Here is a 24,877-nt window from a genome sequence, read left to right on the forward strand (position 1 = left end):
CCTAACATAGGAGCTGTGAGTTTTCTGCGGGAGATTCAGTCATCTCCGGTACGGGAAATGATTCAGAGAAACCAGAAACTGTTTGAAAAAAACAAAACAAACATTTTTATTGTCATCTTGATGTAGGAATAGTCACAACCAACAGCAGCTTTCACACACAGCGGTCCGTCGAGCTAAGTAACGCAAAAGTGAAATTTCCCATGTTTTCCTGGATCGGGGAAGAGACGTATTCCTTAAATTCTTGGAAGCCTTACTTTTGTGGCTAGTGAGCTTTAAAGAAGTACAGGCGACACCAAGTGGTGTTAAAGCGTCAGTGACGAAAAAATAAATAAGTACATAAATAAAATAGAATAAAATAAAATAATAATAGCATGATTCTCCGAGCGTAAATTTTAAGAAATAGATGTGTAAAAATTACATTTTTTAAAAATCACATTGGTCATTTACTGTCCTGTAATTTCAAAAATACATGTTTAAAATGGTGGTTTTTTTCCACAGAAAACGTTTTAACACTATATATCTACTGTAAAAATAAATAAATAATGTAGTAGTAAAAAAATAGTAACTTTTCTTTAATTTTTATTAGTCTATTACCCAATTACTTTGATGTAGCATGAATACCCATTGGTGAGGCCTCATTAGTGGAGATGTCTTCTTTCTGTTTTGTTTTTGTGCATAACTTCTGTGTCTGGGCACTCCTCTGGATATTCTTACACCAGAGAAGAGCTTCTTAACTTTGATCACCACCTGCACTCATGTATATATCTATCTACTTAGCACTTTTAATTCTTATTCTTATTTTTATTTTTATATCTATTTAAGCGTTTATGACAGTATGTTTGCACTAAGCACCGCAGCAATTTCCTAATGTTGTAAACCTGCTCAACATTTGGCAATAAAACCCTTTCTGATTCTGATTCTGATAATGTTATTAGGGTCCATTACTTTGTGCAAGTTAATCTGTCCACAAGTGCAGAATTTATAATAACAGTTCTTTTTTTTCTTTTTTCACTCACATGTGTCATGTGTACATTATGGATTTACATATGTAAATTCATACTTTTTCTAAAATCTGGTATGTTTGAGTAACATTAATAACCCAGAACAGAGCAATACATAAAAACACAAACACGGCATTTCAGCTTGTGGAAGCTTGATAAAATAAGCTCCAAATGTTACAGCACTCTAAAGCAGCTACGACAAAGTTATCCAATAGATGAAGATAGAATTTAATTCATTGAATTTTTAGCCCAAACACTGGCTGGTCCAGTGTGCCTAAATAGTGAACCACTTCAAATTAACCGTGGGTTTTCCAAAGCGGTGTCCCTCTTCAGCGGCCTCCCCACCTTCACGGTGCTCGGGTCACATTCCAGCATCTCTCTGATCCAATTGTCATCCAGCGCTCCCTCTATGAACTCTTCCAGACTGATGATTGCTGCAAGGACGGGCACCGATTAGACAAACACCACTGGACTGACTGTTAATAATCTGTCTGTGAGGGTTGATACTAGTGAATGGAAAGTTTTGGGGCTAAATTTGGGGAACCACCGTCAGTAAAATATGCCTCTGTATATTATCCAGAGTATTGGTTGTCTTTAATTATATCAAAATGGAAAAGAGCAAATCATATCTTTTAGATTAACATTTTTGCCTCTTACTTATTTTGTGGGTTGAGCAATCCATTTGCATTTTGTTATTTTTAATCAGCATCAAACATGCTACAGTTTTGTCTTCAATTAGCCTTATTAGGCTTCAAGGATGTTTTTATTGTTTAAAGTTGTTACTAAAGATACTTTTAAAAACAAACCACATTTTAGTGGTGGATTTATTTATTTTTTTAAATTGGATTGTTTACCTTTTCTATAGAAACATATATAATCAACTTTGATACACATAGAAATAACATTGCAGTATGATTACACGCAAAAAGGAGGGAAAAGTCGCCACCTTTCCTCACCGTTATTGTCTTTATCTAATCTCACAAATATCCTGCTGGTGCATTCTTCAGCTGTAAGTGGGTTTGGTTTGGTTAAACCAGCAGCCACGTTCATCTTATAAACAGCCTGTCCGAACAAAGAAACGCACATCAGTCGAACTGCAACATCTGGCACATCTTCTGTTTTATATACCACGACACAGAGCCTGTACACCTGCATGATCTCCAGCATTTCCTCCTTTGTGATGGCTCCGTCTCGGTCTTTGTCATAGAGCTTGAATGACCAGCGCAGTTTCTCAACAGCTGAACCTTCAATAAGCATGCTGATGGCCATGACATACTCTCTGAAGTCAACCACCCCATCCTGAAAAAAAAAAAAAAAAAAGCACCACACAGTTAATGTTTTGTTTCAGTTTTGTGATGCATGACTATGAAAGCATGTCCTTTCTTTTAGTTGTCTTCAATATGCCTGGAGAACTATTTCTGAAGGATATTCAAAGATTTTTGGATGTTTGCTGCCTTTTGTTCAGTTCTGTCAAGATGATCTCACAGATACGCCTTTAATTCACTGGCAGTGTGTTTGGGATCACCATCATGCTGAGAAATGAAGCTGTTGCTAATTAGTGTCTTTCCAGATGGTATTGTATGATGGATCAAAATTTGATTGTAATTTTTGCACTCTTAATTTAATCAATTTTGACAAGATCCCCACCACCACTGGCCGCCCCCTACAGAGCCTCCATTGCGTTTTAGAAAATGGCTCTACACACTCACTGTTGTACCCATCCCCTGACATGACCCCTACATTCTGACAATCATTTAAACATTTCACATTTGGATTCATCTCGCCACCAGACCTGTTTTAGCTGATTTTCAGTCCAGATCTTGTGTAATTTTCATTCCTCAGCCTTTTCTTCCTGTTTCCATTCTATATGAATGGTTTCTTCACAGACACCCTTCCACGAGACCATTTCTCTTTAACCTCCAAAGACCTGAACTCTTCCACGGCATGCGCTTTTAGTTTCTCTTTGATATTTGGGCTGATTGGGACCTGATGAATGTAAAAACAAAGAATTACCAGATTTTTTTTTTTTAACCTAATTTTTGTTTCTAAGAAAAATGAGAGCCACATATGAGGATATTCGTTTCGATAGAACAGTAGCAGTATAATGTCCTCGTAAGTGGATATCAGGCGCTTGTAGAGCAAAATTGAGTATTTATGTCTAAATAACCCAAAATGTGATGTCCACATTTGTGGACACCAGGTCCTAGGAGGTTAAGCTTCAGCATGATAATCTAATACATGGATCAACTGAAGGCCCAGATGCATCTCTGAGCAAAACTACCACAAATTTATGCCTGTCAAAATATCTAATTTTTGGCACTTTTCATAGATTAAATGACAATAAACGCTTTGAATCTTGAATCTCTTTGAATCCAAAGATATTGGAACAAATTATGTACTCTTGAGACTGGCTCCCAGGCTTCCTACAGATACAATTTTAAATGAGCTATTCGTTAAACTTATGTGAAGACAACACTGGTTCATCCCTTGAATTAGGTGCCCTTTTATTGCCTGAATGATTCAGTGTTAAGTGAAAAAAATAATTCCTCTAAAATATTTCAGGCACAAAGAGTGAAAAAAAAGTGTGTTTTTCTATGAATACTTTTTTGGAAGACCTGGATAATTATTACTCAGGTTTACTTTAACCTCCTAGGACCTGGTGTCCACATATGTGGATATCACATTTTGGGTTGTTTTAGACCAGAATACTACATTTTGCTCTACAAGGGCCTGATATCCACTTACAGGGATATTATACTGCCACTGTTCTATTGAAATTTAAAGCCAATGTCCTCATATGTGGATCTCATTTTTCTTAGAAACAAAAATTAGGTTAAAAAAAAAAATCACATAATTCACTGTTTTTACATTCATCAGGTCCCAATCAGCCCAAATAGCAAAGAGAAATTAAAAATGCATGCCATGAAAGAGTTAAGGTCTTAGGAGGTTAAAACTTTGCAATTCTGGATTTCATGGAGGCAAAAATATAAAGAAGTGAGTGGTGACTCAATACTTTTTCAAGACTCCTGTACTGTATAGACCTACTCTATAGAGTCATGCTTACCCCATTGCTGTCGAGCGTGCGGAAAATCTGTTCTGCATACTCTGCTGACTCACTGCCCACAGTTCCATCACAGAAATGCCTTTGAAACTCGTGAAGAGCGATTAGCCCACTTGGACACTCGATAACAAACTTTCTGCCACAGATAAAAACAACAGTTTGTGTTTTAATACACCAAAGGATTTGGAAAACAAGGGGAGTTTGAGAGAGGGGTCTGATTTGAGAGAAAATGTGTCTTAAATTGAGAATCAGTGGAATTAAGGTCAACCCATCCCCAACCTGTGTGGATTACATGTGTTTGAAAGCTTATTTACAGAGTGCGGCACAAGTGCCAAGATAATTAGGCCAAATGACATCATGGCAGAGTGAAGCTGATCAGTCCACAGGAGATAATACTTTACTTTGTTGCTGATGCTGTTAGTTTTGCAGATTTGCCTGCAAAAACAACAAATTCTAATCTGGCTAAATACACTGGAAATTCCTACAATGCTAAAATCAATAAGAGTAAAAATAAATGTATTGATCCCAAATTCAAGTACACTCTCGCGCTGATGGATGCTTATTTTAAATATGCTCAAACATTATTTAACCATGAAATTAGCACATGCGCAAGTAATTACAATGAGCGCCAGATTGCTCTAAAAACTACATTTCAGATTTTTGTAATACTCTTGTCTCTGGATGATGTCAGTGAGAGCAGATTTCCTAATGTGGTCAAAAGTTCCCATTCAGCTGCTGTTTATACCTGTTGTTTGGAGGGGCAGCCAATCAAAGCAAAGTTGGCTCAGGAGGCAAAACTGCTTGTTTCAGTCAGAGAATGAATTGAAGTCCAGGATAATAGATGTGCAAGGATTGTTTTGAACAAAAAATCTCTTTAAGTTGTTCTATAAATTTCATTCATTTTCACCCCTGTGTTGAGCAGCTGGATAAAACATGGACAGGTCACCCAGTCTAACTCAGGGCAACGCAGAGGCAATCACTCAGCTTATATTTACGCCCATGGTCAATCTGGTTTCAGGACTTCATCTAACAAGGACATCTTGGGACTGTGAGAGAAAGCTGGATTACCTAAAAAGAACCCACGCAGGAACAGGGAAACCATGCAACCTCCACACAGAAAGGCTCCACCCAGCTAGCAGGTTCAAACAAAGAACCAACTTGCTTTGAGTCTTCAGTACTAACCACTGCACCACCATGCCATGTCTGTTCCGTTCTGGGCATGAACGTAATAATCAATTTAAGGCTAAAGAAAATCTGCATCTGTTTTCAACTTCCTGTAAAAATTTAAGACAAATTCAAAAGCTTACCTGAACCATTCATACAGCTCTGTAACATATGACTTGCTTCTTCCACAAGTCCGGACAGCGGCTTGGCCCATACTGTAAAGACAAAGCAGCTCCGCACTCACCACTGACTTTACTTTGCAGAAATCCCAGCTTACGCTATGCTTTCTTAGTTGCTCCAAGCACTGCCTTATCACATCTGACAAATTACTCTGAGCTAATCTCCTCACATGAGGGGAGGTGGGGGGACAAAGAGAACAATGTAATTACTCAAGACAGTGCACATCACCAAGGGCCATGCAGACTGAAGGGTGTTTCTATCAGAGCCAAGAAATCATTTAAAAATAAATAATCAACCAAAGTTTCAGCTGAAGTTTCAGTAAACTAATATTTATTCACAACCTGGGAAGACGGCCCAGACATGTTGATAATAGCAGCAATAATCCATCAGACAACATCGTCTGGAGCCTGAATATCGAACATGACTAAACTTGTGGCAGAAACCGGTATGGACAGCGGCAGTAGCAAACTGGCAAATAGCCTGGAAAATATAACCCCAAGAGTTCAGGTCCTGCCTCTGGTGGAGCAACTGGCGCTCAAGTCTTGGCTTTCCATTTCAAATAATGCAATTGTTTTTAAAAATTAAATCAGTAAAACCAAAGCAACATGCAGCTACACACAGACACGGACATGAAATAAAACATTCCCTACCTTACAAAAACTATTTTATTCTGAACAGACAGAAGCAAAACATACACCTCTTTAAAAAGGTTCATCACTAATAAACCACATAAGCTGATGCGAGCCGATTCCTTAGTTTTCTGGGAAAGTGGCGTTCACAAGAATGCAATGACATCCACAATACACAGGATGAAAAAAAATACTGACTTTTTGCCTTTCAAAAGGACCAGTCTGCATCTATGGCACAGCTTCATAGCTCTACATGTTCGGTTACAAAGAGAGCACTGATGCAACTACGTGCAGCTCCAGTTTCATCTCTGATGTGCACAGCATGCCACGTTTCATCAAGCTTATTCAGTGATACGTTTCAGCCCTCCTTTTAAAGTCTGCAGAGGCGCCACGTCGGAGACCGTTTCCAAAAAGCAGTAGAGGTTCATTTTGTGTCCAAAGGCACTTCAGACCGGACACAAGTAAGGAGGAGTCCTCTTGAGAGTTCAGCTGCTCCATCAACCGGCTCCTTAAAAATTCAAGCATTAGATATAACAGACAATTTTCTGCATGATCCACAACAAGCTTTTCCAGCCTCGAAATACGAGTTCTTGTTGAAAAATCTTGACGTGGCCTTCAAGAAATGAGGGGGAAAAAAGTATTCCCAAGAAGCAAACAGGAACTTTTTTTTTTTTAAGACTGCACCGTTTCATTATAACGATTATGTGAAGATAACACATAGACGTGCAGCCTTTTTGACCCCGAAAGCTCAGTGGACAACACTGGTATATGTGGACAACTGGTATATCTCACACGCACGCACGCACGCACGCACACACACACACACACACGCACGGTATAAAAATCCATGTGCCACAAACCAAATGATTTTGCTGGATTTCAGTAGTTCATGTTTTAATTTTAAAAAAATCTCCTTAAAGTTAAAGATTTCAGTTAAAAGAATGTGTAATCACTAAACGTTTAGACATAGAGGATTTATTTTTAAGTAACTTATAACAGGGGATGTATATACTCAAGTTGTTAAATTTCTTATAAAAACAAAGAACAAAAAAAACAAAAACAAAAAAACAGCCAAATGCAATAACTTTACTTTAATGGACCTATAAAGTAAATAGCCACTCATGGCCACGCTCAGCAGTGGATCACTAACAAATAGATCATCAAATCATGGCTATCAGAGGTTTCATTACTTTAGTAAAAAGCTAGAATGTGCAACTGAAAGCATGGCCAATCCTAAACTCTACATGAGGTAAATGGCAATGGGATCCATACTGCTCCGTGGACCATTCAAGTTCTCACAAATGTCACACCACAGCTCTGCAAATGTTCTACACTCAGGAGTCATGCACGTGGCTATTACACAAGAGGAAATAAAGGGGAGGGGGGAAAAAAAGTTTGGAATGACACTTCTGCATAGCACAATCCCTTAACAAACATATCCATTTCAACCCTGTGTGCCACATAACAAGCACATAAACATGTTCTCAGACTGTCAGTGCATAAAAAGAAGAAACGATAGAAGGTATGGCTTACCTGCACGACTATAGAGACAACAATAAGAACAAAGATTCAGAGGTGAACAAGTACTGATACTACTAGTACAGTATGCAGGGAAGTGTGTAAAATCTTAAAAGTTGATAACTCCCTGACTCGCATCAGTCTCAAACACGTACTGAGAAGATGTGAAATGGGTTCGCTCTTCAGCCATCACTACCAACCCTTAATATCAGCACTTCTAAAGTGCCCTTCTGATTTGCATGAAGTTGTACTGTAGTGCTCATAAATGACCAGCCATCAAAACTGGCAGCTCATCAACTAAAATTTTTTGAAGGTGGAACTAGTAAATTCTGAGGCTTTTTATGCAACCTATCCCTTTAAGACACATGTGGCCTGAAGACATGGTGTTTGATATCATATCGACCCCACATATAAACAGCGACATATGTTAGCATACAAGAGAAGAGGTTACTACACCGTTTGTGAGAAAAATGTTCAGATACTGACAAGAGAAAATCTCAGAGCACCACGTCTTTAGGTGACTCTCAAAGAGAGTAGAGGTTATGGAAGTGTGGTCTGCCGCGGTAAGCTTTAAACCCACGGTTTTGGATCCTGAGGGAAGGGTTGCAAAGCTTGGCCAGTTTTTTAGGGTGTCCTCTTGCATTTTAGTCAAGCATACAGTACCTAATGAAATTACAACTTTAAAAACAAAAGAAAAAAGAAATCAATTCAGTGCAATTGTTTTTTGCGTCACCACTCCCAACCTTTGTTTAAATGTAGGTGGAGAGAAATAGAAGCAAGGATCCAGAGCCATCATGATGTACATCATATCACTCTTCTGTGCGTTCACGGCTTCTTCAACCTTTCTGAGGCTGACGGCAGATTTATTAAAGCAGGGAGGAGAGGAACAGGGTTTCAAGGTGAGTGGGTGGGCAGCTGCAACGTTTAAGAGGCACATCCTCTTTCTGAAGAGGGAAAGCAGGTGTCCCTTAATGTCGCCGATTCTGCTCCTGTTTGAGCAGCCACCCAAAAACTAGACAGCTTATGTGGAGAAGAGTAACTAATATATTAAATTTTAACAAAACAAAACAAAACAAAACAAAAAACAAAAACAGAATGCTGCTCCTTTGAGTAAGCTTCAAGCAGTTTCTGCCATCATCAAAATGAGGATCCGGGTGTTTTCCAGCGTGCCGTTTCACACTGTAATGCAGATTCTATAAGGACCAGTGCATCTCTTCAAAGTCCACAGCTTCTCCCAAGTTTGTGTCCGTCTCCAAAAGGCTCCAGATCACTGCCATAGCTGCTTCATCACTGCTGAGGCTATTCAGGCCTGGTCCAACCACGCTCTCCAAATCCAACTGGGAATTTTCTCCTGGGGTAAGGTGGAGTGAAAACAAAAAGGAAAAGTTACCAGGTTGCAATAGGGAAGAAATAAATACAGCAAGTGACTCAGTTTATTATAACAAAGTTTATAGACACGATGAGTGGAAGTACCCATAAGAGTCTCTCCTCCTGAGAATGCAGCACCTTGAGGCTCACTCTCCGAGCTGGACTTTCCTGGTATTTCCATGTCTGATGTTTCTCCATTTGGGACCTGAAGACCAAAAGGGAGCACACTATAACCCTCACATCACATCTTAGACATAGTTCAGCTTCTAAAAATGTTTTATGTGAGCCAGAATAGAATAGAATAATCCTTTAATTGTCCCACAAGGGGAAATCTGGGTGTAACGGCAGCAAGAAAGACACATATACAAACAAACAGTACACAAGACACAGAACTGAAACATACACAGTTTTTACATATTTACATCAAGGACAATGGTTACCAAAAACAGAGTACTGTACCGTTATTAAATTAAATAAAATTAAATACAGATAAGAGGCAAACCCTGGTTATAGTGTGAATCGGTTGATAAAATAGTGCAAGTTACAGCGCTGATGTAAACCTCTATGTTTGTTGGGAGCAGTTTTGATTGTACAGTCTGACAGCTGCAGGGAAGAAGGACCTGTGGAAATGCTCCTTCATGCATTAAGGATGCATGAAGTTGATTGGATTGATTGGATAAACAGCCGGCATGACTCACGCTGTTGCTGATTTGATTGTGAATTTGTGGGGACTTGTCCTGTGGCAGACTGAAGGGACTGACATTACCACTGGAAGGTGATGAGTTCGTCCTAAAGGAAACCCACACAGAACAACTTAAAACAGCAGTATCCTTCATCTACAACAACACCAAGTAACCAGAGCATAGATGCCGATGCTGGACTTGTGTGTTTTTAAAGTAATTATATCCAGTACATACCTGTTGAAATCCAGCAGCTCATTGGCAATCTGGGTTCCTATGCTTCCGGCATATATCATAGTCCCAGGTGTGCTGGAAATGCCCGGTATAATAGGAGGGGACTTTTTACAGTCTGACAGGGAAAAAATAAGACAGAGCAGAAGAGTTAAATAAGTGAAGGGGGGGGGAGGCCCCCTACAACCAAATAATGTGTTGATAGAATAATTTTATAAAGACCTTCAGAAGCCTTGGGATTGCTCGACTGTTCAGATTTATTTCCTGACCGACCTGCTCGACTGGGATCATATCTGGTCATAGGATGAGCAAAGAGAAAAATTCAAACTAACACACATATATACAGACGCACTCACAGATACATAAGCAAATGTACAAATCCACTGAACCATATACTCACGAGATGACTGTGTTAGTTGACACAATATATTCTAGTTCTTTGGTCCACGGATTTACAAAACTAAACCACTGACTTTGCAGAGTGACAAAAGAGCCGTATTTTGTTTTGAATTTGTAGCAGTTTGTCTCTATTTTTTCTTTACTCCGCAGCACTGTGGAAGAAAAACAGCAAGAGGACAAGTCAGAGAAACACTAGAAAACAGAATCTTTAGATAACGCTGTAACCTAAAAGTACATCAGTGATCACAAAATACAGACATTTAACACTAGAACCGCCAACAGGGACATATTGATCCCCTTGCTTTTAAAATCAGATAACTTAAACCAGTGGTGTCCAAAATCAGGCCTCAAGGGCCAGTGTCCTGCAGGTTTTAGATGTGTCCTTGATCCATCACAGCTCATTTAAAATGGCTAAATTACCTCTTCAACATGTCTTGAACTTCTCCAGAGGCCTGGTAATGAACAAATCATCTGATTCAGGTGTGTAGACCCAGGGTGAGATCTAGAACCTGCAGGGCACCGGCCCTCGAGGCCTAAAGTTGGTCAAGCCTGACTTATACTAAAACCATCAGCTAATTTCATGGCATTTTGTAAAATGGATTTATATATAGTTGCATAAAGGATTGACGCGTTCTGCATCAATGGAATGTAATACTGGGGTACAACAGGTCGGAGTGAACACATGGACAACAGAGTAAAAACTAGAGTAGAAATTCAGAGCAGAGCTGCCATGTCAAATGGGTTTCATGCTTGAGGAGATGAAGCGCTGCAGCCTGAGGTGGAGCAGTGTGGATGGTGTGCTAAACTGTCAGTTTTACTTTTACAGTAATTAATTTAATATAATGTGTTTGACCCCCCACCCCTCCCCCCATAACCATGAATTGGATAAGTGGAAGAGAATGGATGAATGGAGATATACTACTTAGTATTTGTTTGTTAATTAATTGTAATAATTTTGATTTAAAATCATTTGTAAATTTAAAAAACTTAAAATTTTACTGCAGTTTCTGCAGGATGGAGTTAAAAATAAAACAAACAAACACCCACATTCCTGGCAGTTCTGTGTTAATTAGGTATCTATCTGACCTATATTAAACCTAAGAATGAAGCCATTTGTTAAACATGGAAATGGCTTTAAACATATCCAAAATAGAGGAAAAAAAACCCCATACATAAATAAAAACTGCACCTTTTCGATGTCTGTCTGCTAAATGGGGTAAGTCATCTTGATGGAAGTATTCGTAGCACGAGGTCCCGAGCAATTCTTGGGGAAGATAACCTAGAATGGTCGTCGCTCTGTCAAAGAAAATTGAAATATAATTAAGAGAGATCCAAATATCCTATTACATCAACTAAGATTTCCTTTAAAATGGAAAAATTCATACAACATAAACATTTCAGACAGAGCAAGAACAGAAACATTTTTAATCTGTTAACTGAATGTTTTACCTACCACTTTTCTTATGTTGCTATAGATACACAAGCTAGTTGTTGATGAACACTATTATTTATGACATGAACTACAAATGAGGAAAGAAAAAACCAATAAGCTAACCAATTAGCTTTATAACAAATGCTAACCAGTTGTACATTAATAATGTGCGCTGGACTCTCTGGGACTTTTAAACATTAGGTCAGATTGAAAATCAATAGTTATTTTAAAAGTAAAAATCACCACAACTGCCACACTTTGACAATAAACCCCAGTTTTACCTTTGATCAACAAAGGTGAACTTGCCATCCATGGCATAGCGCGTGATGAACTCTGTGGGTTTAACTCGGACTTCTCCATTAACCTGGGGAGATGAGTGGTTGTGGACGCGTCCCACCGCCACTAGACAGCTGAAGTGGGAGCTTTCCTGCTTGTCCACTTCACCCTCCCCTTCTGCTCCCAGCTGACTGGTCGGCCAGCTGCGCATGTAGCCTGTACAGTGGACTGTGCAGTACTTCTGCGACTCTAAAAGCAGATGCAGATACAAATCAAAAGCAGAACACAATTAACATACTCATTAAAAAGCTTTTTTTTGAATTTAGACCTAATAAAACCTGCTGTGTAACATCTCCACCTTTCTTTTTGGAGACATTTCCCTGGGATTCCTTCTCTTCCACTTTGATAGAAATTTTGTTATACTTCATGCGACAGAAGAATGAACGACGAGCACCCGAACACAACCGTGCTGCACCGATTGGAAGGTCAGCCTGAACCTGCAGACCGGCTAAAGACACGAGAGAAACGTTAACCGTAATCTCTTACACACAAAAACAGAGACAAGAATATTTGCTTTACTTTTAGCATCTATTAGCCGTTCACGAGGATATAATTCAGAAGCGGACAGCTGCTCCTTCACTTTTCCCATGTCCTTTGGGTGTATGTAATCAAACAGGCTCTGCCCAATCAGCTCCGCCTAGAGGAAAACAAACAGCTCATCAAACTGACCTAAGCAAGGCTCCTATGGCGTATATAAAAAAAAAGACCTAAGGCAATTACTCCTTATGATGAAAACCCCCCCCAAAAAACCCAAAACACTGATGGTTAACTGTGACCCTTGGAGCACACCAGACACTGTGTGGAGCACAGATGGCTTAAATGACAGCTTAGGACTATAGTGTTATTTTGATCATTATTTTATAGTCTATCAACAAGCACACGAATACACTCAAAAGCCACTTTGTTAAGTACAGCTGTTCAATTGGTCATTAAAAACTCATCAGCTAATCAATCAGCAGCAACTTGATGCATTTAGGTGGTCAAGAAAGCATGCTGAAGTTCAAACTGAGCATCACAATGGAAGAAAGGGTGATTTAAGAAACTGAATGTTGGAAGGTTGTTGGTGCCAGATGGGCTCACCAGAAACTGCCATTTCTATGGTTTACAAAGCTATGGTCCGAAAGAGAGAAAATATCCAGTGCCCTGAGGAGTCTATTTCTCCTGCAACATTTGGATGGTAGGATTAGAAACTGGCATAAACAACGTGAAAACATGGATCCATCCTGCCTTGTGTCAACAGCTGAGGCTGCAACTGGTGCTGTAATGGTGTGAGGGACATTTTCTTGGATACATGAGAACACTGTGTCACAAATCTCAAATCATGACAATAATTTCACTCAGTGGCCTCAACAATCACCAGATCTCAATCCAATAAGAGCACCACTGGGATGTGGTCCAACAGGGGATTGGCATCATGGATATGCAGCCAGTAAAGCTGCAAAAACTGTGTGATTATGTTGTATCAATATGGATCAAAACCTCTGAGGAATGTTTCCAGCACCTTGTTGAATCAGTGCCATATAGAATTAAGTCAGTTGTAAATGCACAAAGAGATCCATCTGAGGTACTAGCATGGTGTACCCAATGAAGTGGCTGGTGAGTGTATGGCATCTTTCCAGTAATCACTTGTCCTGCAACAGACTATTGTGCACTAACTATTAGGACCAACATAACGATAGATTTAGATGACATTTCCATTTCTATTGAGTACTACAATACATAACAAATGCTGTGCACTCAAACATCTCACTACAGAGTCACCTGATGGTTGTGGATTCAAATCTATTTACATTAGTTACAAGATAACAAAAGCCATCTGGTGTGTCCCAGGTTTTCATAACAAAAGACACTGCAGAAACAGTAACAAATGTAAAAGTTTTACCCGGCTATAATTTAATATCTTCGTGACAGACTCTGAGACAAAAACTATTTTCCCACGATCACAGCCCACTACAAACAGGAACCCATCTGCAGCCTGCACGATAAGGAAACAAAGGGGAGAAAAGGGGAGCCAAAGTGATGAAATGTTCTAGAAAAAAATAGCAAGAGTTTGTTATTTAAAAAAATATATTTTTTTACAGTAGTAATGTAGTTTATTGGCAACATTTTAACTACTTTGTTACACTGTTGTGTGTCTGCAAAGACAGAAACTTTGAGCCATGTTCAGACTTTTCTTTATAATAAAATTACATGAATAAAAAAAAAAAAAAAAAAAAAGATGAGAAGCTTGGCATTGTTATTTGAAAAAATAACAAAATAATAATCTGCAGCATATGTGGACTCTACAGAGTGTTGTTCTGCTTTTTAAGGAAAGGTTAAAACATCTCCAAAGGGACTTGCAGGTTACACTTCATACCAGAGAAACCGTTAGATTTGTCACTTCTGCATTTACCTTGAGAACAAGGTGTTTGAGCTCCTCATCAGGAAGGAATGACGGTTTATAGTTGGCTTCAGAAAAAGAACTTGCTGAACCTGAAAATATACAGATATTACACAAAGTTACACAAATAAAAAATAATGATAATTAAAAAGAATACCGACGACTGCCAGTTCTGCTCAGCTTCCTAGTCGATGCACCTATGGTATGAATTTGAAAATCCTTGACAACATCCTTCTTCAGTTATTGTGTTGACAATCCCCCATCAGCCTTTCACAGCTCAGGGATATAAGTAACACTCCAGCACAATGCCAATAATCTAAATAACTGGCAGTTACCACCAGTAACAACAGAGTCAGAGTAGATTAATTGAACAAATTAAAAAAAAACAAAAAAAACATTGAGTTGGTACCTTTGAGAGACTTGAGGTGCTGTACTGCCATTCGAAGCACAGTGAGTTTGTCCAGCTTACGAGACATGGGGTTACAGGTGGGGATCATGGCTGAGAGCTTGTCAATCAGATTGTTCATTTTGTCCCGTCTCCTCTTCTCAATTTGGCTATGTGGCTCCCTGCAGACACATGAATTCAGAAATAATGCCACAAAAATAGAAACAACTTTTCTGCTTTGCCTTTACAGACTTGCAGTATATTGCAAAACTTGCTGGCCTTTTAAGATTCCCATGATCTTGTAACATTTCTGGTAAAGTTTTATCAGTTAAGTCATACTCTACCTGAAGCATTTAACTTTGACATGTTGGTCCTCTCCATCTGACCTGCAAGTAAAACAAATCTGAAATGGTTTAATGCTGATTAAAAGCATACAAAAAAGGTATAAAGAGGTGTTAGCACCTGAAGAAAATCCTTTAGGACTTCAGAAAATTTCTTCTCAACAAATTCCATGAAAAGCAATACACCAGCAAGTAACATACTAAGGCCTCAGTTACACAGGCTTAGAAACCAGCCAGTGACCCCCAGGCAACCTCTGATCACTAGCAGATTGCTGCAGAGTATTTCCTAACCAGGTGGCGAGTGGCTGCTTGAGTCTGTTGGTCAGTGAAGAGTGAAAACAGTCAACTGCAAATGCTCACTACCCAACCACCCATCTGTACTGAAACTTTGAAGGCAAACTATCTCCATTTCCAGTTTGGATTTTCACACTTTCAGTACCGTATTGAGTAATGAGTAGTCAGCAAGTGTTTGCAGACAAGTCAGCGTCTTCCATGCAAAGTCCTGGTGACTGCAGCAATTTGCAAGCGATCAAAGCAATCACAAGGAGGTCCTTGGTACAGAATGGTATACCTCTTTGAGACCAATTTCTTCTAGCGACAGCCAACCACTTGCCATCCAGCTGGGGAATACACACTTTTCCCAAAGCGACCTGTGGTTACCAGAGGTCACTGACCAGGGCTCATCAACACAATTTCATAGCGACTGCCAACAAATGCTCACAACTAGTTGGGGAATGCTAATTTTCTAGGCTTGAAACTGAGGTTTAAATACTACCATCTCTAAAAAGTAGGTCTAAAGCTTCATGTAGCATTCCTCTGCATCACATTGTGTCATTTATCAGTTAAACTGTACCTGTTTTGGTCATCTTCCATATCTACATCAGGGACTGAAACACATTTTGAATCCCTAGAAAGAAAAACAGCGGTGCCTGTATTAACAACAAATATTAGTGTGGGTCTTAAGATTTAGATTTTCCTGAAGCAAGCAGTCCCATACGTACTGGTTGTCCACGCTGCCCTTGCGCTTTCGGGTTAACTCCACGCTCAGGGACATACCAGCAGCTGAGGGTGGGGTCATCAGGCTGGGCAGAGACACAGAAGTACTTTGTTCTTCCTCAACCAGCACATCATCTGAAATGCAACAGAAGTGTACCTGGTCATAAAACATGAGGAATTGATATAATTTTCCAATACAATATAAGAGACCATGCACTACTGCAACAGATTGCTCCACCTGTTTATGCTGAGCTAATATATAATAAAGATGCCAAATATATGCATATGCAATGGCGCTGGCACGGCTGGCAGCCTTAACTCAATTTCCCTCGGGATGAATAAAGTATGATCAATCAATCAATACTACCTTCTGGCTTTAAAAACAATTTTAAATACTTGATACAGAAGTTACACATACAGATACATTGTGTGATTTAATAGGGACGTAATAACTGGTTCTCAAACTGTCAGGTAGGCCCAGTGCTATGGAAGTGGGTTAGTGGACAACCAGGGGCAAAATATAAAGGCAGTTTAAAAGAATGTGTGAATGAATGATACATTACTACTGAATACAATGCAAATAACAATTCTATGTCATGTCGTAACTGAAGGATGCACTTAGCCAGGTGCCCCCACAACAATGGACAACACCACAGAAAAAGGGTTGTTCAAGTGTAGCTGCTCTAACTTGACTTGTGGTAATCTTTGTTATCTCGAACATAAGAAGTTGCATTTTTATTTGAGAGGATTTATTTTTAGAGCCACTTTTATTAAGCCAAAAGCTCGTGTTTTAGACTATGCAAAACACTCAATTGCAGCCATTTTCCCTGCTACTGATGGCTTTAAATGATGCCAGTAAAAGCAGATATTCAAAAAAAAAAAAAAGAGCCAGACCCACCCACCTGCTGTTCAAAAGTTACATTTACAAGAGGCAGAGAATCAGCAGAAGGTTGTCTTTAAAGTAGAATAATGGAGCTAAAAAAAACTAGCTTCAGGTGGTCACTGCATCAAATGTCTGAGAATAATTTTGAACTGTGAATCATGCAAAGCTATTCTAGTGAAGTGCAGGAATACAAATACGGAGCTGGAAATTAACACAAGCACCTTGAACATTAGCCCAAAATAACAAAAATGAAGCTTTAAAAAAAAAAAAAAAAAGCCTCACAGTTTTCATATTACTGGATCCTATTGGTAAGGTCATCTCCCTAAAGGTGAAGTGGGTTTCCAATAATATTTGCCGGTGAACCTTCAGATGTTAATGAATCCAGCTCATTATGTTCCTACAGCTCAAAGACTTGGCCATTAACCAGCCTTCAGAGAGAAAACAGCATGCTGTTAATGCCTGATCATAGCTCCCACAGGGATGTATTTGAACTGAGGCCAACGTGTGCTAACAGAGACTTATAATGCACAAACTGCTTTAGTAGAGCTGTTCAGACACCACTAACTAATAGCTCTACATCTCTACACTGTATAATCTATTGTGGTATAACATGAGCTGCCATGACTGATGTACACATGGCCTCCGAGGCACTCAAGTTTGTACGCGTGTGAGAAATTGATACAATGGCAAGAAATAGCCAAAATGTGGCTGATATCCATGGCACCTAGTTTTAACAGTTTCACACTGTCTGTGACCCAAAGAGTTGTTAACAGATTGACTGAAGCTTAACTTTTAATCCTGCTCTCCTCATCAGATTCTGTTGGATTACAGAGAGGGCGAGTACTTGAATGGACATCAGGCCATACAAGCATCCCCCTGTCAACTCCCACAATCCCTCTCTTAAGGTCACGTGCCCATTAATTTGCTCATTCACTCAACACCTGAATGAGCATCTGCTGCACCCAACTCACCCTACACCCTGTGCTCACACAATGGCAACAACATGAGAAATGACTTGTTTCTCATTAACTTTAAGTTATACTTTCAACAATGTTGCAACAGCTGCCACTGAACATTAAATGGTGAGTGTTTTCATTTATAGAACAACAACAAAAACAGAGAAATGGGAACAGATGTGCAAGAGTGGAACATAAAGGCAAACAGTCTGATCAAAATAGGTCATAGGATACTCTGTTCCACCCTGCTCACACATACACCCCGGGTCTGCCCAGTAAGTTTGCATTCTTCAGTCATTACCAGCTCAATAGCTTAAATGATAAGGCCCAACTTCTGGTCAAACATTTATAAGGCACGCAGTTAACTGCATGATGACTGTGCAAAGGAAAGCATAGATATACATGTTCCATAGAGAAGAAACTTATAAAACAATAAGGTGATATTTATTTCAATATAGGATTATTGGATTTTGCTTTATTTGCCCAGCAGATAAAGTTTAGTTAGTAAACTGTGGCATTTTGAGCTACTCCCAATAACAGCACAGAAACTGTGAATCATACCCGAGTAACAACTTGAGATGTGTCCCTGCTTGTATCATTTTTACAGACTAGAGATGGCACGATACCACTTTTTTATGTCCGATACCGATATCATAAATTTGGATATCTGCCGATACCGATATGAATCCGATATAGTGTGTTTGTTAAACAGTAAAACTGTTTTTTTAATATCTTGCTGCATTTTGTATAAGTTCATACTCAAGTTAAAAAACAAAAAAAAAAACCCACTGAAGCTATTCTGTTATACCTGTATGTAAAAAATACACTGCACCCAAAATATTTCATAGTTCAGCAATACTGATCAATCTAATAAACTTAAACCTACTCAAGCCTTCCCATTCTGGTATTTTAAAGAGTACTTAGAAATATTAAGCAACCCAACTAATAGGGTTGCAAACTCCCAGCAAAAAAACAATAGGGAAGCACCCCCCACCTCATGATGCTTAATCGACGTAATCAACTTTAATTTGATGCAGTGTGAAAAAAAAAATGCACAGAAATAAATTATTTTTCAAGAATAATTAAATAGATTCAACATCTTTTTTCAACAGAATTGCAGACTGCACAGATGGTACCTTCCCAAAGGAAAAAGTAGTATAGCTCTAGAAAGTAATATTAAATAAATTCTAACAACAGCTTATCAAGCTTAAATGTGCTGCTGTTGTTCAGCCGCTGGTTTCCTCTTTCTGGTGCAAAGTGGGCCAAAAACAAACAAGAGAGACGGACTCGCGACAGAAAAGCCGATCAGCTGATCACTGATCAGTTTCACGATTGAAGTAGCAACAGGAGAGAGAAGAGGCAGTCACTCCATATATCGGTTGTTAAGCTTAACGCTGGAAGGCTTTACAAACATTCAGAGATGAACTTACACTCTTGATTTACTTCTCTCTGGGATCACTTCCTCGGAGATGAAATGCTGGTTTGGTAGCGAGGCTACAAATACACACAGCCGCTCTATCACGTGAGCACACTGCTCCGAGGTGCTACGGTTATGAGCCGAGTTACAGCATGTTGCAAGTTTTGTGAGGTGCTTTTTTGATATTTAATGGATCGGATTACATTTTTTATTTCTATCCGATATCTGATCCAGTAATTTACGTCAGTATCGGACCGATACCGATACGTAATATCGGATCGGTCCATCTCTAATACAGACCCTGGCGACCTTATAGGATTAAATAAAAGCACCAGTCAAACAGACCTAGAGAGTGGTTGTCAGAAGCCTCCAGGGACCACTGTCAACTAGTCGGTGAATACACACTTCCCTACCAACCACTAACTCGATCACATCCAACATGGTGGACAATTCTTGATGCAGAAGATGATCTCCAATATTTGATTATTTTTAATATAAAATATTGAATGGAATTTAACATTTTCTTTTACATGTTGGTTTGATGGGTTGTCCCAAAAGACAGGAGCAGACGTAATGGTATTGTTAAAAGCTTCACCAAGATTGGTGAGTCCAGACCTGATTTTAATTCTGAAGAAACACATGGTTAAGAAAGTAAATGGTATGAGCATGTTTTCTTCAGCCAATTTATTTTACTGTTCTCAGGTCAGCGCTATATTGCACTTAATAAAAAATAAATTGCTACTCATATTCCTTCATGCCTTCTTTTATTAAGATGCTAAATGTAGACTAGTAAACGTTCTTATTTACACTTGCTTATATGCAATGCTGTGATAAAAGTATTTTCCCTATTCTTAATTTTTGTTTTTGCATATATGCCACAAACTAATTTAATGCTACATAAAAATACCCAGAGTCAAAATGCAGTTTTTAAATGATGATTTTACTTATTAAAATGGAAAAAGAGTTATCCAAACTTACCTCGCCCTGTGTAAATTGCTCCCTAAACCAAAAAACTGGTTGTGCCACCTTTGGCAGCAATAACTGCATTCAAACGACTGTGATGACTGACAATGAGACATTTGACAATCAGGAATTTTGGGCCATTCTTTCTTGCAGAACCGTTTTAATTCAGCCAGATTGTTCATGCTAGGAAAATCCTCCACACTGTTTAAAGACATGCCAAAGCATGACACGACTACTCCAAAACCTTCACTTTGCTTGTTTGAGCGATTAAGAGGCGGACTGGCAGGTTTGTTTCTGTTCACAGTCTCGCCCAGCCCCTTTTTTATTGTTGAATTGTGAACGCTGACCTTAACTGAGATGAGTGAGTTATGCAGTTCTTTAGGTGCTACTCTGGATGAGTTGTCGATTTGCTCTTGGGAGTAATTTTCGTAGGCCAGCCACTTCTGGAACGGTTCACCAATGTTCCAAATTACAAAATGAATAAACTGTTGTTGGACTCCCAAAGTCTTGCAAAACTGCTTGATGTCAGTAACTTTGCATCTCAGACATTTCTTTAGATTCCGGCATGATTTGTTGCTTTTGAGATCTTTTAGCCTACTTCACTTTGTTAGACAGGTTCTGTTCAAGGTTCTGTTTTTTGACTTTTCTACTATGTTGAATATTAAAAATGCAATCAGCCTAAGAAATCAGGAAGTAGGCACACACTTTTTCACAGCACTTTATAAGTCCTAATGTTTCATGTTGAATGTTAGACTGGCTATAGTTGAGGCGGTAGACCAGGTCTACTAATTGGAAGGCTAGTAGCTAGATCCCTGCATAACAAAGTATCCTTGGGCAAGATACTGAACTGCAAGTGGCTCTCCAGTGCATTCACCAGAGTGTGTAGAAATGTTTCACTTATAAAGAAAAACCATAGAAATAAAGTGCTTGTATGAAAGATTGTGAATTGGTGAATGAGTCCTGTTGTGTAAAGTGCTTTGAGTGCTCAAGCTGAGTAAAAAGTGCTATATAAGAACTAGTCCATTTACATTTATAAGATTACTTTGAAGGTGTTCTTCTAATTAGACTGCCAAACAGAATTACAATTGCATGGCAGGATACTGTAAACGGACAAAGCTTCAGTCAGGAGAACAACTGAGATAACACAAGTCTGCAACCAAAAAACTGCATACGATTTTTTTGATTGTGTCTTATAGATTTTTACTCACTGAAACCAAGAAAAATATTTTAAAAACTGCATCTTGTCAGGTTTTCTTGCAAAACTCACATTTTTAGTTGAATTAAGCATACAATTTCCCTTTTTAAACTGAAAAAACAAAACAAAACACGTTTTCAAACACCCCCCCCCCCCCAAAAAAAAAAAAAAAAGAACAACAGCAAACAAACAAAAAACTGTACATGATGGGGGGAAATGGAGATCATTTTTGCAGACCTGTGTAATCCATCCACAATACAAGGTTAGTCATTAATATACTGCTGCATGGTCTGGGCAGTAGTTACATCGTAAGGTTTTAAAAACTGAGCTTTAAAACGTGCTTATAGTGGCAATAAAAACCAAGAGAGGTCGGCAATGATCACTGACTTTTTTTTTTCTGGGGGGGGGGGACGACACACACCTTGTTCAGATTAAATATAGCAAGGTACAAAGCATTAAATCATGTTTAAAACACAACAGCCTTAATAAATGCAGATTATTAAGGTTCTATGACATCCCATTCCATTCAGTGCTCAACTGAACTGTTAAATGTAAAAATATATACAATTGTGGGATTTGTATACGCACTATAGATTATGGCACTCACAGTGACCTAGGCAATGTTGATATAAAGCTTTATCAACATTGGTCCACTTGTCCAGAAGAAGATGATAGGTAACATACAGACACAGACACACACACACACACACACACACACACACACACACACACAAAGCTACAATCATTATAGTATGATAATGAGTGTCAAATATTTGCAAAAGGCACATGTAAATAAATGTAACTGCTGTGTTTCAGGCCACCTTTTGCAAAGTATTTACAGTAAAAAAACAAAAACAAAAAACACATTGGCTCAATATTATTTTGTATATGTATTACTACAAAATAATATTGGTTATGGGCGACCGTGGCGACCGGAAGGTTGCCGGTTCGATCCCTGGGCTCTCTGTCCTGGTCGTTGTGTCCTTGGGCAAGACACTTTACCCTACTTGCCTACTGGTGTTGGCCAGAGGGGCCGATGGCGCGATATGGCAGCCTCGCTTCTGTCAGTCTGACCCAGGGCAGCTGTGGCTACAACTGTAGCTGCCTCCACCAGTGTATGAATGTGAGAGTGAATGAATAGTGGTATTGTAAAGCGCTTTGGGTGCCTTGAAAAGCGCTATATAAATCCAATCCATTATTATTACTACAACCTGAACACCAGTACAGTTTACATCCTAAAAGCTGTCTCAAATTGCAAATTGAGCAGTGTGAACAAAAATTTAACCTAGGCCAGTAGCAACAAGTTCAGTTTGAGCTCACTCACTCTTGCTGGATAAGGGCCCCATGGGCAGTTTTCAATTTGATATTATGCCTTTACTGGACAGTTAACTGTTTATATTGCGCATGTCATGGATTCAAAATGGCAGTAGTTATGTGGCAAGCAGTACTCAGTTACTGGGAGCTTTCAATACAGCAGAGCAGAGGAGGCTATTATCTCTTTTATTACACACACACACTTTCTACCACTATATAATCAATAGCTTTAGTTTCAGAGTATGAATCTTTGAATATGAGACCCTCACTTAATGGAAAATGAATTTGAAAGAGTGTTATTTATAGTAAAAAGGTGTCCAATTCTTAAATCATCTCGAGCACCCTTTTCTTTTATGGTTCCAGCTGCTTTACTAACTACTCATTTCCTGTATACTATTCCTTACTTTACCATAACATTAAAGATTGTGTGTTTAAGTGTATTCTTTAATGCAAGATTTTTATCCCAATGAAGCATATTTGAGGGAATATAACAATAAGCAATAGCTGAAGGTGATCATGCTATTTGACCTAGATTACGCTCACATGACATGTTGCACATACATATATACACACATGTATGTATGTACATACATATTTATACACACATGTATGTATGTACATACATATTTATACACACATGCATGTATGTACATACATATATACATACATGTATGTATGTACATACATATGTATACATGTATGTACTTACATACATGTATATACATACATACATACATACGTGTATATATATGTATGTATATATATATATATATATATATATATATATATATATATATATACATATATATATATATATACATACACACACACACGTATGTACGTACATATATGTACATACATACATGACTTCAGTTCTTATTATCGGAATTTATAAACTACCATTTACGAATGATATTCTTTACAAATGTTGGCTTTGACTCACCAAATTACACTATATACAGTTATGTTTATTTTTATGGGCACTGGTCTTTAGTTTGTACTAAAATCAACTAACTAAAGGGTTCCGAGTATATTTTACACTGTGTAAAGAGACCGCGGAGCATTAAAATGAACTTACAGAAATGTCTGCTTCATCCAAGCTAATGTAAGACAAATGGCCGAGCTGAGTCAACGGATAGAGGCACCGACCTTAGTTGGGCCAAAATAGCAGCAAGCACTGACGCTGATTAAACACCACTTTCATCAGAAAACAGAACATAAGCGTCAGAAATATCGGCAAGAACGATCTGTCCTTGGCTATGACAGCACCTCCTCTAACAGACTCATCTTAGCCGAGTGTGTAGCCCCGGCCTCGCCTCGGTGCCGCTGCTAAGCTAACATTTACGTGGTTTAATCTTTCGAGTTAGCATTAACAGGCATTAAAACACACAATTTACATATAAAAACCCTTATCCTTAACTGATAAACACGCAAGGCGGATATTTAGCGCAATTCGCAGAGTGGTATCGCTTAACAGCGTCGTGTTGTCTTACATAAATGGCATAGCGTTAGAGGGCGAGCTTGGTCTACTGATCTACTGACCTAGTTTTTGGAATAGCGCAAAGTTACAGTCAACGAGCAACAAAAGAACTGCCGGAAAAACATCGCTTCTCTTTTCTATTTCTCCTAAATGTCAGTGCCGCGGAGACATTTGAATTTCACCCCTATTATTCAAAGTGATAATAGCTTTAACATGTTTGAATTACCTGCCGGTTCGCCTACCGCTCTGTCACCGCCGGTAGCCGTTGCATTCCTGGCCGACATGGCTGGAGCCGGAGCCGGTACGCTGGGGCCCGGGACTCCAATGCATGGATGAAGCAGTCGACTCCTACCAGATAGTGTTTGTTAGTGAAGACGCTGCGAGAGGGGGGCACAAAACGAGCAAAAATATTCTAAAACCCGCTTGTTTATCGCTAATGAAGATTTAAAAGCAGAGGGAGGGCATCGAAACGTGCACAAAGGTACTAGAGCGAAGTGCAATTAGGACATAGTAGGGAAACACGGAAGACAGAGCACAGTCTCCTCCTACCGGTTCACAACCAGAATCA

At 39.0% G+C, this 24,877-nt stretch overlaps 2 protein-coding genes across 2 annotated transcripts; both read right to left on the minus strand.

Moving 5' to 3' along the window:
• Positions 1–115: 115 nt before the first annotated feature.
• Positions 116–5,460, minus strand: LOC309709794 (guanylyl cyclase inhibitory protein). Its single transcript, XM_082538621.1, has 4 exons — positions 5,370–5,460; positions 4,066–4,198; positions 1,958–2,300; positions 116–1,435 (listed from the first exon to the last, which is right to left on the minus strand). The coding sequence occupies exons 1-4, from the start codon at positions 5,438–5,440 to the stop codon at positions 1,293–1,295; spliced, it is 690 nt and encodes a 229-aa protein (XP_082394747.1). The 5' UTR covers positions 5,441–5,460; the 3' UTR covers positions 116–1,292.
• Positions 5,461–6,988: 1,528 nt separating this feature from the next.
• Positions 6,989–24,864, minus strand: bmal2 (basic helix-loop-helix ARNT like 2). Its single transcript, XM_082539096.1, has 17 exons — positions 24,536–24,864; positions 16,107–16,236; positions 15,959–16,012; positions 15,109–15,150; positions 14,789–14,946; positions 14,392–14,471; positions 13,882–13,974; positions 12,519–12,636; positions 12,298–12,447; positions 11,945–12,188; positions 11,421–11,527; positions 10,233–10,383; positions 10,055–10,125; positions 9,839–9,950; positions 9,620–9,710; positions 9,027–9,126; positions 6,989–8,904 (listed from the first exon to the last, which is right to left on the minus strand). Exons 1-17 carry the CDS (start codon positions 24,591–24,593, stop codon positions 8,747–8,749), a joined length of 1,917 nt encoding a protein of 638 aa, XP_082395222.1. The 5' UTR covers positions 24,594–24,864; the 3' UTR covers positions 6,989–8,746.
• Positions 24,865–24,877: the final 13 nt, after the last annotated feature.

This window comes from Aulonocara stuartgranti, assembly GCF_965226115.1.
Source record: "Aulonocara stuartgranti genome assembly, chromosome: 7".
NCBI classification, from domain to species: Eukaryota; Metazoa; Chordata; class Actinopteri; order Cichliformes; family Cichlidae; genus Aulonocara; species Aulonocara stuartgranti.